The 13644-nt window shown below is 38.7% G+C and overlaps 1 protein-coding gene across 10 annotated transcripts in view; it reads right to left on the bottom strand.

The window, feature by feature from the left end:
* RNF38 (ring finger protein 38) overlaps nt 1–13644 on the bottom strand; it is a 115154-nt gene that overhangs the window by 21739 nt on the left and 79771 nt on the right. For 9 of the 10 annotated variants that reach the window (XM_070431191.1, XM_070431193.1, XM_070431194.1 and 6 more), the window contains 5 exons: nt 7093–7260; nt 5468–5638; nt 3256–3417; nt 2847–2953; nt 1319–1403 (listed from right to left, as the gene is read on the bottom strand). In XM_070431191.1, the coding sequence (XP_070287292.1) occupies nt 1319–1403; nt 2847–2953; nt 3256–3417; nt 5468–5638; nt 7093–7260 (693 nt within the window). Of the gene's footprint in view, nt 1–259; nt 315–1318; nt 1404–2846; nt 2954–3255; nt 3418–5467; nt 5639–7092; nt 7261–13644 lie in introns of all 10 variants that reach the window. The other variant, XM_070431188.1, reaches the window with a different exon arrangement.

Below are 13644 nucleotides of genomic sequence, written 5' to 3'. Positions count from 1 at the left end.
ATGCATTTAAAAAACAAATCAAAGATGCTTTAAGATTGTTTGTGTGTGAGATCTCTCCTCCCTCTCCCCAGGTTCAGTTCACCTAAAAAAAAAAAAAAAAGTGTTCCAGCACAGATGTCCCAATTAACGATGGTTTGGCTTACGATTTTTCCACTTCACAATGGTGCAAAAGCGACATGCATTCATTAGAAACCAGGTAGGCTAAGCTATGATGTTCAGTAGGTTAAATGCATTTCAATTTATGATATTTTCAACTTACAATGGATTTATCAGGACGTAACCCCATCATAAGCCAAGGAGCATCTGTATTCATACTGTATAAATAGAAACTACGTGAGGCTGGGGTGAGAAAGATAGCTGGCAGTATCAAAACCAAGTCATACATACAGTCACTCACATTCAACATACCCAAATCCGAATTTGCCTTCCAACCCCTAAACTGCACCTCCTATTCCTATCTTCAAATACTATAACATCAACATCATCTAAATTAGATGATGTCATCTACCTGACCTACTGTCATCTTCTGCCTTCTTTGTGGGCTACTACAGTTTTTGTAGAGCATCTTCTTTTGCAACCCTCCCACTCACACCCCTAACTCTACTATTAATTCAAATGTTAAAAATGTCTCTGAAGATGTACTTTTTTCTATTTGCAGTTCCTATAGTTCGAAACTTGCATGGTTTTATAATTTATTGCCTGACCTATTAAATAAGTTTCCCCACCACCAACTTCTTAACCTCTCCCATCTATTCCTTCATGCTACTAGCAGAGTTCTGACTCATACAAGTAGAGATCCATTAGCACCAAAAAATGTAGCGGCTCCTTCATCCCATAATATTCAAAATTCTGTCCATTCTCTAGCAGGACACTCAAGGACAACCAGTCAAGCTTTCCAATCAAATCTCACGTTAGCCACAGACTATATGCAATTCCTCAAGAATATCCAGCACTTCCCTGCTTCAACCTTATGCACGAAAACGTTTTCCCATTCTTCAAGAATCAGCTCAAACACTTCTGGCTTCCACAAAATCTTTGAGAACATCAATTTATAATTCACTGTTTTCTCATTTACATTCTCTCATAGGAGTTGAGTTGTATGTAACTCTAATAGAGTACCAAAAGTCTCTCTATCAGAGCTGTGTGGTACATGACAAAATATCCTTAAGGATGCTGAACACTTCTTTCAAACATATTTGTATCTTGAAATGTACAAAGGATTCACTTAATAATGTTTAATTAGATGAATGAGTTGAGTATTACAGTGCTTTTTATGCACACAATATTCCCCAACTTAATTCAAAGTTCACCTACTCACCTCGTAATTTTCTACTTCTCCATCTTCCACATCCAATTCAAAGCTGAAAGTTGGGCCTACTGCAGGTGGCACTGGAAGCATTGATCTGCAGTGAAAATAACCAACACGAGCATTGATACATTACTACATTACTTCAGTGAACAGGAAAAACAAAGTCCAGTGGTATAGGGACAAATGGCTGGGGTCAATCAGTGGCAACCCTTTAAAAAAAAAAACTGACTTCACTAACAATAAACAAAAACTGACACTTAAAAAATATCATTTACAATTGCATAAAATCACATAAAATATTTGGAATGAATTCAACAAAATATATGTAAGACCTATACAATAAAAACTGCAAAAATACTGTAAGGATAAACTTAAAAAGAATAGAGAAATATGCTGTGTAAGTTAACTGACTAGACGAGTCAATATTAAGATGTCAATTTTCTCCCCAACTGATCTACAGATTTCATGTAATCCCTACCAAAATCCTCAGCAAGCCCTTTATAAAGTAGAAACTAATTTGATTTAAAAATTTATATGGCTCACACAAAAGACTTTAGATCATTTCAGAACTAAGTTGGGAGACTTATCCTATCAGATTTAAGACTTACAATAGAGCTACAATGATCAAAATAGTGTAAAATAGGCACATGACCTTAAAGACAGCATTTCCTAGCTTTCCTACCAGTTAATTATAGATAAGACTACATTCTGGCCCATGGGATTTGGCAGGAATAATACATGGAACTTCTAGGAAGTATTCCTGAGAGGAGGCAGGTAGGCAAAGAGATCCACTTTCATTTTTACTGGCTAGAATGCTGACTCAAGAGCTGGAACCTGAAGAGCCATTTTAGATCGAGGAAGCCATAGGATGGCAGAATCATTCCTCAGAGTTATGGGACTAAACAAATCATATCTGAATTGCCTACTTCTGGACTTCATTACATGAGAGAGAAATAAAGATATATTTAACCCATGAGTGCTTCTGCTACAAACTTAATTCTAACAGAGTATTTATTTTCCTTTTTTTAAATTAAAAAAACATCAAATTGTTGATCCATTCACTTATGCATTTATTGGTTGCTTTTTTCACGTGCCCTGACCGGGGATCTAACCTGCAACCTTGGGGTATTGGGACAACGCTCTAACCAGCCAGGACCTCTAACAGAGTATTTATAAGGCATAGAAATAACTTCTCTTTCTCTCTTCCACTGAGAGAAACAGCAGTATCAAAAGCTGGATAATCAAAGAAGATGGCAAGTGATGCCAGTTGTAAAAGTAGCAAAAATTTTAAACTTTCCTACCTTTAGATTTGGTAAACCTATTTTATGGCTCAAGATTCCCGCCCCCCCCCCCCCCCACTTCTCTCTTGTCATTGACTCTTCTCTTTCACTCTTAAATAGCCCCACCCAACCACTAACATTAAATACAAACAAATATTTAACACTCTAAATTATACACCACATAGAAGATCCTCATAAAAGAAAGAGAATCTCAAGAATGCCAAATTTAGAACTCATTAAAATAAGAAAGAACTTACAACACATATGGTAATAAGCTGGGATGATAAGGGGGAGGTGGTATTGGCTGCTGGGATCGGTATCTACTTCGTCCTGTGAGCCTCCGGGGCATAAATGGAGGATAAGGCTGTAGGAGAAAAAAATGTTTAGACAATTTAAGACCATTTTACTTTTATAAATATTTAATGTCAAAGTCTCTTAAAAAAAAACCCAAAACAACCAACAACCTAGAAAGTTCTTTACTATTCAAGTGGTATTTAATATTTCTTAAATGTTCACATGGATGCAATGACTAGTTTAAAACATCTGTATATTTCTAAATACACTTTTCCAACACCAATCCATTCAAAATTCTAAACATGTAGAGTTACATTGAAATAACTCAAAACAAGTTACCAAAGCAAATAATAACATTGAATGAAAACTTACTACTCCAAAGGACACCTCTTGATGCAGAGGATCATGTGCTAAGAACTGCAAAGGAGCAGATGGGGGTAATGTTGGGGGATGGGCTGAAGAAGGGTAAGTGAAACCTCCTACTGGAAGATGTTCTCCTAAGAGTTCCACTTCGTTTTCTATCCTTTGCAGAGGCTGAGGGGGGAAAAAGAAACTAATGTACTTCCAGTGTTTAAATACTGCAGTATAATAATAAAAATCACAGACACACACAATATTTTTGAAGTCATACATTTCTTGATGTTCACATGAACCTACATTCATACATGTGGACATACATAGTAAAATCTTCCTGCCTTTAATTGAATTTCAATAAGAAAGTTTTTGAAATATGTCATTAAACATTTCCATTTAATTGACTAGACATATCAATTAAAAGATACATTTATTTCACTATTTCAACCTTCTCTTAAGAGCAGGAAAGTCAAAAAGTCATGTAGTAAGCCAACTGCATGGCTAAAATTACAACACATAGGATACACTGACCTACTGTGGATACACAGGATTTTCAGACACTTAACTCTTAACATGAAATCGAACACGGTGTATATCTATTTATAAATCAAAACCAGAGCTAAATGAGATAAGATACAGTAGGCATTACACTACAGTAGAAAGTTTATGGGCTTTGGCATTAGATTCTTGGCATTGTCACTATCATTGTGACTTATGTAAATTGCTTAATTGGAACTTCAATATTGTCATCTATAGAACTGACACGTCCATAGCCTATTTCAAAAGTGTGTTGTAATCACTGAGACAATGTACAAGTAACACATAGAACACATAGTGTATGTAAAGCAATAGCATGTGGGATTAAAAAAAAAATAGCTTACTGAATATAATTCACATACTGTAAAATTCACCATAAGGGGGAGTACAAGTCATTTTTGTATATTCACCACTAATTCCAGAACATTCCTACCCACCCCCCCCCACCCCCCAAAAAAACAACAAACCCCATGCCCATTAGTAGTCAGGTCTGCTATCCATTTCTCCTCAATCCTCCCCAAGGTTCTGGACAACCATTAATATCTACCTTCATTTCTATAGATTTGCCTATTCTGGAATTTCGCATATACAGAATCATGTAATATTGTGGCCCTGGTATCTGGCTTCTTTCATTTAGCATTATGTTTTCAAGGTTTATCCATCTTATAGTTTGTGTGTCATACCTCACTCCTTTTTGTGGTTGAATAATAATCTACTGTATAGATATACCATACTTTGCTTATTCATTATCACTTGATAGACATTTGCACTGTTTCTATTTGTTGGCTATTAGGAAGAATGCTGCAGTTCCTTTCACAGGACTAAAATCTTCCACTCTAATCATTTCCATATGTTCTCTTTCCTATTCTCTTAATGCATGATTCAGATGTTCAACTTGGCTGTCCAAAACACAAGTGGGCCTTCTTCCTGTGCTCTTCCTTCCATTTATACAGTACTTACCTCCTCCAGACCCCTAAAATAATATGCCTCTCAGCTATATTCCAGTCCCAGGGCAGAATTAACTATGTTAACAGACTATCTCATCTACCTTTTTGTGAGAACACAATAGAAAACAAGCCTCCAATAAAACCAATTGAGGCTCAGAGGGTTACTTTACTTGCATAAGTGAATATTATCCTAACAAGTATAAACAATTTTATAATATTTTCACTTCCATTTTAGAAATACATTAAAGGAAAAAAACAAGAAAACTGACTTTTTCTTCACATTTACTTCATGAAAGATTACAGATACGAAGGAACAAATTTAAATCAGACAAGTGACATAAAATAACTAGAAAAATTTAAGAAACCAAGGTAATTCTCGGCTCATTTATCTATATGAATTTGTATGTCTTTGAAGTCCTTAATTCGTTTAAGAACCAGAAGAATGGTTAAGGGAGAGAGATCAACCAAAGGACTTGTATGCATGCATATAAGCATAACCAATGGATACAGACACCAGGGGTTGAGGGCATGAGTGGGAAGGTGGGAGGTATTGGGGAGGGGTAATTGGGGGGGGGGGGGGGGGTAAGGACACATATGTAATACTTTAATCAATAAAGAAAAAAAGAACCAGAAGAATGCCCAAGTTAAAATTTTTAAATGGTAACAATTTACATCTACTAAATTAATCTACCTTTTAAGTCTAAACATCCTGTGAATATTAAAGACATAAAAGTAGAAATACCTACCGATCGTGATTGCTGTGTTTGGAAAGGGACAAACTGGCCTGGTGGTGGCAAATGAGGATGATGATGAGGAGAAAGGTGAGGAGGATGTAAAAGAAATGGATCACTAGAAATAAGGGGTGGGAATGCAGCATATGGTACTGGTAAGTGCTGAACTGAACAGGCTTGCAGCATCTGTAAGAGAAATTGTTATTTTCTTGTTGAAGGTATCAGAATACATAATTAAAAACAAAACAAAACTCTATACAGTGAGATAGAAAGGTTATTGCCAAGTCCGCCAAAATGTTTTAATAACCTATATCAGTGGTCGGCAAACTGTGGCTCGCGAGCCACATGCGGCTGTTTCGCCCCTTGAGTGTGGCTCTTCCACAAAATACCGACTTCTGCGCATGGGCCACGAAGTTTCAATCGCACTGTCCGTGCGTGCCCGCACGTGGTATTTTGTGGAAGAGCCACACTCAAGGGGCCAAAGAGCCGCATGTGGCTCGCAAGCCACAGTTTGCCGACCACTGACCTGTATTAATAAAATACTAGTGTATGTTTATCTCTATTAGTAAAATACTGGTAACTAGTAATTATTCTGTATTTTATACAGTTCTTACAAATCAGTCAAAACACCCAACTTTTACTTTAGTCTTATTAACAAGTATGAAATGGGAGAAAAACAGAGGAATCTCTCTCTACTTTAAGATGCAGTGGATACTGCTTTCCAAGAAGCTCTCTTTGGAAATTTTTTATTTCTAAGATTTTTTTTATTTATAGGAGCCCAATTCACAACTAAGTGATTTAAGGTCTCTCAATATTTTAAGTCTACTGACTTAGCACACTGGTTCCATAATCTTGATTGAGAAATCAAGCTTGGGTAAATTAATGTTAAAATGGGTTGGTATTTGTATATAGGTGTTCCTTTTAATCTCATATTCAAACAAAGGTTTAGGGTTGTATTAATATATTTAGTGAAGTACTTTACTTTGAAAACATAATTGACCCTTTGGGTCATTTAAATCCCTTGGATTTCAGCAATCTCATTTGTGAAATATGGAGGCTGGACTAGGGGTGGGGGTGGTGTTGGTAGATTCAAAGATAAAGTTTAAGTTTAAGATGCAGAAAGAAGTGGGTGGAAATCTCTGTTCTCTCATACTAACTGTCTCTATTAAGCAAGTCATTTTCATTTCATCATCTAGAAAACGGGATACCATTTTTATCACAGACTTTCTATAGTGAGGAATAAAAAGACCAAGCATTCAACGTACCTGTCAAAACACCGTAAGTGCTGAGACTATTACTGCTGATCACTAACTAGACTTTATTACTAACTAGTCTGATATCCTATATTAATAATCCAAGGCTAACCTAAATTAAGATTTAATTATAAACTGTGCTGATATATGAAGGAACATGCTTTGACCTTCAGGATATCCAAATATGTACAATTTAATTAATGTAAAAACATACCAAATTTTAAAGCTAATTTATTAAACTGTTACTATAACAAAGCTATTGAGATAGCCATTGCAACAAAATAGCCTTTTTTAGTTGGGAGTGAAAAGCTTCAGAAGCCAGTCTCTTAAGTTTTGTTTACTTACATAACACACGTAGCCATTCTACAGAGGAGTGCCCAGACTTACCGGAGGAGGCACACTACAGACAGGGAGGTGCTGTCCACTGAAAACCACAGAGCATCCTGGGACCTGCTGTGTACTGCATGCAGGGATGTGCTGGCCTGTGCAGAGCGGAATCCCATGTGGTGCCACTGTTGTTACTGTATAAGAAACAGGGACGGTGCCCTGATGGAGCTATTAGGAAAGAAAAGCAAAATGTTAGAATTTTAACTGTTTGAATAAAACATTAACTATTGAAAATCAAAACCTGGTCATTTATTGATTCTCCTCAGGGGCACAGTTTTCATAATGTACTTTTCCAACAGTTTCAACTAAACTATTATTTGTCATTGGATAGAAAAATTGTCTGTTTCAAAAGCAGTTTATGATGCCCACAGAACTGGGACTAAACTCTTCTCCCAAAAAGCTATCCTAAAAAGTCCAGGAAAAAAAATGAAATGCTGTATTAACTCTTCTACACTGCTGAAAACTCTTCTAAAGAGAAAATCTGGAAAACCAAGATGGATGCATAGGTAGACACCGGAGATTGCTGCCTTGCACAACCACTTCAAAAATACAACTAAAAGACGGAACGGACATCATCCAGAACCACAGGAAGGCTGGCTGAGTGGAAATTCTACAACTAGAAGGGAAGAGAAAAGCATACCGAGACTCAGAGGAGGTGTGGTGCGGAAGTAAAATACAGAGGTACAGAGGCGCATGCGGAGAGGGATGGCGGCTGAAGACACGGTTGTCTTTTTCAATTGGGAGGGAGTCTCAAGCTCTGAGCTCCAGTTCCGGGCGAGTCTCTGGGGACTCAGACTCATACGGGAGAAACGGGACTGTCTGGCATCAGTTGGAACTCGAGGGCAGCTTTCTCTCGGAGGTGCTTGCAGTGATTGCCGGGACACTGAGAAGCACCGCCTTTGAGGGCAGGACTGAGAGCAGCCATAACTGCTCGCTCCACCCTGTTGATCCCCTGGGACCCTGGCCCGCCCAAGCCGGGCAGGGAGGCTTTTGCATATGAAAGGCCTGGCCCTTTGCAATCTGATAATTACCTAACAAACTGCAGCTGGCCCAAGGCCCTAGGGCAACTTGCATTGTGTCACTGCTGGCTCCTGCTGGGTAGCCTCAGGCAAAGGCTAGATTAGTACCTCCTTAGAGATCCAGGAACCAGTGTGCCTTGTGGTCAGAGTGGGACCATCCAGATTACAGCTCCTCGGATCCATAAAGGACACACTCAGGGGGCAGACTCAGTGAGCACCAAAGCCCCACTGAAGCAAGTCTTGCCCCGGAGGGGTGTCTCCAGCACAGAAGTTCTCCCACTGCAGACACAGCTGATTCTCACAGCCAATTGGCCTGAAGGTCAATTCCTCCCAGTGTTACCTACAACAGTCAAGGCTTAACTACAACAAGTCTGTGCACAAAGCCCACAAGGGGGTGCACCAAGAGTGTCTACCCCAGGTAACTGGGGAGGCTGAGCCACTGGGCCCTATAGGACACCTAGCACAGAAAGCCACTCTATCAACACAGCGAAGCATAAAAAAATGCGGAGACAAAAAAACAGGACACAAATGACAGAAATGGAGGAAAGAAAACTATTGGATATAGAGTTCAAAACCACACTTTTAAGGCTTTTCAAGAATTTTCTAAAAACCGCCGATAAACTTAATGAGACCCTCAAGAAATCTAATGAGACCCTCGAGGTTGTGATAAAGGACCAACTAGAAATTAAGCATACACTGACTGAAATAAAGAATATTATAAAGACTCCCAACAGCAGATCAGAGGAGCACAAGAATCAAGTCAAAGATTTGAAATAAGAAGAAGCAAAAAACACCCAACTGGAAAAGCAAAATGAAAAAAGAATCCAAAAATACGAAGATAGTGTAAGGAGCCTCTGGGACAACTTCAAGCGTACCAACATCCGAATTAGAGGGGTGCCAGAAGAAGAGAGAGAGCAAGATATTGAAAACCTATTTGAAGAAATAATGACAGAAAACTTCCCCTACCTGGTGAAAGAAATAGACTTACATGTCCAGGAAGCGCAGAGAACCCCAAACAAAAGGAATCCAAAGAGGACCACACCAAGACAATCATAATTAAAATGCCAAGAGCAAAAGACAAAGAGAGAATCTTAAAAGCAGCAAGAGAAAAACAGTCAGTTACCTACAAGGGAGTACCCATACGACTGTCAGCTGATTTCTCAACAGAAACTTTGCAGGCCAGAAGGGAGTGGCAAGAAATATTCAAAGTGATGAATGCCAAGAACCTACAACCAAGGTTACTTTATCCAGCAAAGCTATCATTCAGAATTGAAGGTCAGAGAAAGAGCTTCACAAATAAAAAAAAGCTAAAGGAGTTCATCACCACCAAACCAGTATTATATGAAATGCTGAAAGGTATCCTTTAAGAAGAGGAAGAAGAAGAAGAAAGGTAAAGATACAAACTATGAACAACAAATACACATCTATCAACAAGTAAATCTAAAAATCAAGTGAATAAATAATCTGATGAACAGAATAAACTGGTGATTATAATAGAATCAGGGGCATAGAAAGGGAGTGGATTGACTATTCTTGGGGGTGGGGGGGGAAGGGGTATGGGGGATGTGGGAAGAGACTGAACAAAAATCGTGCACCTATGGATGAGGATAGTGGGCGGGGGGGGGGGGGGGGGGGCGGTGAGGGCAGAGGGTGGGGTGGGAACCGGGTGGAGAGGAGCTATGGGGGGAAAAAGAGGTACAACTGTAATAATCTGAACAATAGAGATTTAATTTTAAAAAAATAAAGAGAAAATCTGGGGAAACGACTGCTTGCATCTTCTAATACCTGGCCACATCCAATAGGAAAAAATGTTTTGTTTAATTGCAACTAGTGAAACAATGAAGAATAGTATTTTTTTTATTTTTTACAGAGAGGAAAGGAGAGGGATAGAGAGTTAGAAACATTGATGAGAGAAAAACATGGATCAGCTGCCTCCTGCACACCCCTTACAGGGGATGTGCCTGCAACCAAGGTACATGCCCTTGACCGGAATCGAACCTGGGACCCTTCCGTCCGCAGGCTGACGTTCTATCCTCTGAGCCAAACTGGTTAGGGCTGAAGAATAGTATTTTTTTTTTTTTAAATATATTTTATTGACTTTTTACAGAGAGGAAGGGGGAGAGATAGAGAGTTAGAAACATCGATGAGAGAGAAACATCGATCAGCTGCCTCCTGCACACTCCCCACTGGGGATGTGCCCGCAACCCAGGTACATGCCCTTGACCGGAATCGAACCTGGGACCTTTCAGTCCGCAGGCCGACGCTCTATCCACTGAGCCAAACCGGTTTCGGCTGAAGAATAGTATTTTTAAAAAATTAAAATCATTTGCTTCTCTTTTGGTCAGTCTTATTCTCATACTACCTGTCCTACGACAATGTTAATAACATATACTCTGCACCTTTCTCCATAAGCATACAAACATATACAAGCATGATTACCCACAAATTATTGTCATGTTTGTTTTTGTTTTCTTAATAGAAATGAGACATTATCTTGCAACTTATTTTTCAATTAATATTCTAGATATCTCTTCAGAGTTAAATGCAATCATTCTTTTTGATACTAGCCAGATATTTCAAGTAAACTCACTTAACACAATCCTATTTTTCCTATACTAATGGTCATTCTACTTTTCACTCTTTTGCCAATACAAATATAATCCTATCCTATACAATGAAAGTGTAGTATGCAAACTGTCCCCTCGACCAGAGTTCTTCTGGGAGTTCGACCAGGGGGCGGGCCGGCCGCGGGAAGGGAGGCAGGCCCCAGCCAGCGGCAGTACCTGGCCGGCAGCCGGCAGCTGCTAGGGACCCTACCAGTGCACGACTGGGCCTCTTTAGTTGTAAAAAATGTCATTGAATACGGTATATATATCCTTACATATTAGTAGCTTTTATTTGTTTCAAAGGTATTACTGGGTAAAAGGATAAATGTATTGCCCTGGGTGGTAGGCACACAATGCAGTGTGCAGATGATGTTTTATTGAGTTGTACACGTGAAACCTGTATGGTTTTGCAAATCAATGTCACCCCAATAAATTCAATAAAAAATAAAATTTAATTCAAAAAAAAAAAGAGAAAGAAATAAGCACCTATTGCTTGTCATGTGTAAAAAAACCCAAAAAACCCCAGTCTATGTTTTATCTTTTGCTAAATGCTTTAAAAAAACAAAACCAGGGAACTTATATGCATACTAGATGCCCAATGCACAAAATTCATGCATGGGGCTAGGCCCTCGCAGCCGTGGCTTCGTCCGGAAGGTTGTTCGGCTATCTGGTCTTATTAGCATGTTATGCTTTTATTATTATAGATTATAGATATGAACACAGACAATAGAGTGGTGAAGGCCTGGGAAGGGCGGGTACAGGATGTCAATGGGAAACAAAGAAACAAACAGGGACATCTGTAATACTTTCAACAATAAAGAAAAAATGTTCTAATTTTTTAAGAACAAAAATTTTTCTATCATGATCTTCTATTTAATATTGAATGCAGTTTAAGTGTAGTTTTTGTAATTTCCTATAAAAAGTAAGTTTACAGTTGTAAGCAAAACAGTTTATTATTTATTATTTTATTACTAGAGGCCTGGTGCACGAATTCGTGCACCAGTGGGGTCCTTTGGCCTGGCCTGTGGGATTGGACCCAAACCGGCTGACAACCCCCAAGGGGTCCCGAATTGTGAGAGGGCACAGGCCAGGCCAAGGGACCCCACCGGTGCACGATCAGGGCCAGGGAGAGATGTGGGAGGTTGGCTAGCGGCGGCGGGGGGGGGGGGGGGGGAGAAGGACACCACGGGAGGGCTCCAGGGCATGTCCAGCCTGTCTCAGTCCTGACCAGCAGGACCCCAGCAGCAAGCTAACCTACTGGTTGAAGCATCTGCCCCCTGGTGGTCAGTGCATATCATAGCCAACGGTTGAGCAGCCTTAGCACGTCACTAGCATGTTACGCTTTGATAGGTTGAATGGATGACCAGGCACTTAGCATATTAGGCTCTTATTATATAGGATGATAGCTACATTTTATATTTTTTGCACTTATTAACAAAATATTTTTCTGTTATATTGGAATTAATCACCTTGAAAGACTTCCTAATGTTTAACTTATCCTGCATTTCCAGAGTAAACGCTAACATTAATTCTTTCAGTAATTCTAATAGATTTTTATATCTCTAGCTACGATTTATTATTTAAAACATCTGCAGCTGTATTCAAAAGGGAAACCAGTTGATAGTTTTGTATTGTCTACGAGATTTCATTATTAAGGTTATACAAGTTTCATTAAATATACTTGGAAGCCTTCTTTTACTATGATCTGGAATATTTTAAATTGGAATGTAATAAATTACAGACAGTCCTCAGGTTGATGTACATCATTTTGTGGTTACGTCACCATCTCCCATATATTTATATTAAAAAAAAGTTCCATTATTTCGATGTATGTACATATGTGCCTTATGTTTTTTATTTATTTACCACAAGTAAAGGTCAGGAATTGTTATCTTTTAAATTTTTTTTTACTGTTTCACTTCATTATTGCTGTGTATGTGATCCATGTGAGTGACGTAGGTGCTTATGTAGGTGGGTTCCAACTTACGGCAAAAATCACATTACATCGTGCCTTAGGGAACGGATCTGTGACATATCCTGAGGACCTACTGTATTGGCTGGCTCTTTAGAGATTAGACAATTCAGATGTAATTTCTAAAGACAGGAGTTTTATTATTTCTTTAACTAGAGGCCTGGTGCATGAATTCGTGCACCGGTGGGGTCCCTCAGCCTGGCCTGCATCCTCTTGCAATCTGGGGCCCCTTGGGGGATGTCGGAAGCTTTGGTGCATGGATTTAGCCCAATCCCTGCAGGCCCCAACCCTCCTTCCCCCGAGATTTATGTCTGTTCCATGTTTCCATATCTGTGCGTTGAGTGTCTGGTCCCTGATGGTCTGTGTGTGTCGTAGCTACAGGTCGAATGGTTCGACACTTAGCATATTGGACTTTTATATACACACACACACACACACACACACACACAAACACACACCACACACACACACATATATATATATATATATATATATATATATATATATATATATATATAGATTCCTGCCACAGCTATTGGTCTGTTTAGATTTTCGACATCTTAGGTTGTTTTAATATTTACATATATATTTCATTTCTCAATATATACACCCAACACATAATTTGTCTTAAATGAGATCTCATCTTTTCTGAAGTGTGGTCTTCTCCTTTTCTTTGATTTCATATTTAACCACCTTCTCATTCCCTTCACTTTAGTACATACAACCTAAGTCCAGTATATACTTCATATTTTTCTTTGTGTTCATATGTAGTCCAACATAAGCATATTTAATTGTCATGTTTTACAAAATGGGACATAACACTGTCCTCAATTTTGCTTCTCTTGCTCAATATCTTGCAGATATTGCTCACATTCCTGGCAGAATTCTGATTAATTCCTTGTAATATTATATTCCATTGTATGAAGAAATTATTTATTGTACTTTTCTACTAATG

This window comes from Myotis yumanensis, unplaced genomic scaffold, assembly GCF_028538775.1.
Source record: "Myotis yumanensis isolate MYYU_CA2020_CCGP unplaced genomic scaffold, mMyoYum1.0.hap1 SCAF_12, whole genome shotgun sequence".
In the NCBI taxonomy this organism is placed as follows: Eukaryota; Metazoa; Chordata; class Mammalia; order Chiroptera; family Vespertilionidae; genus Myotis; species Myotis yumanensis.
This window is presented reverse-complemented; position numbering and strand designations above follow the sequence as displayed.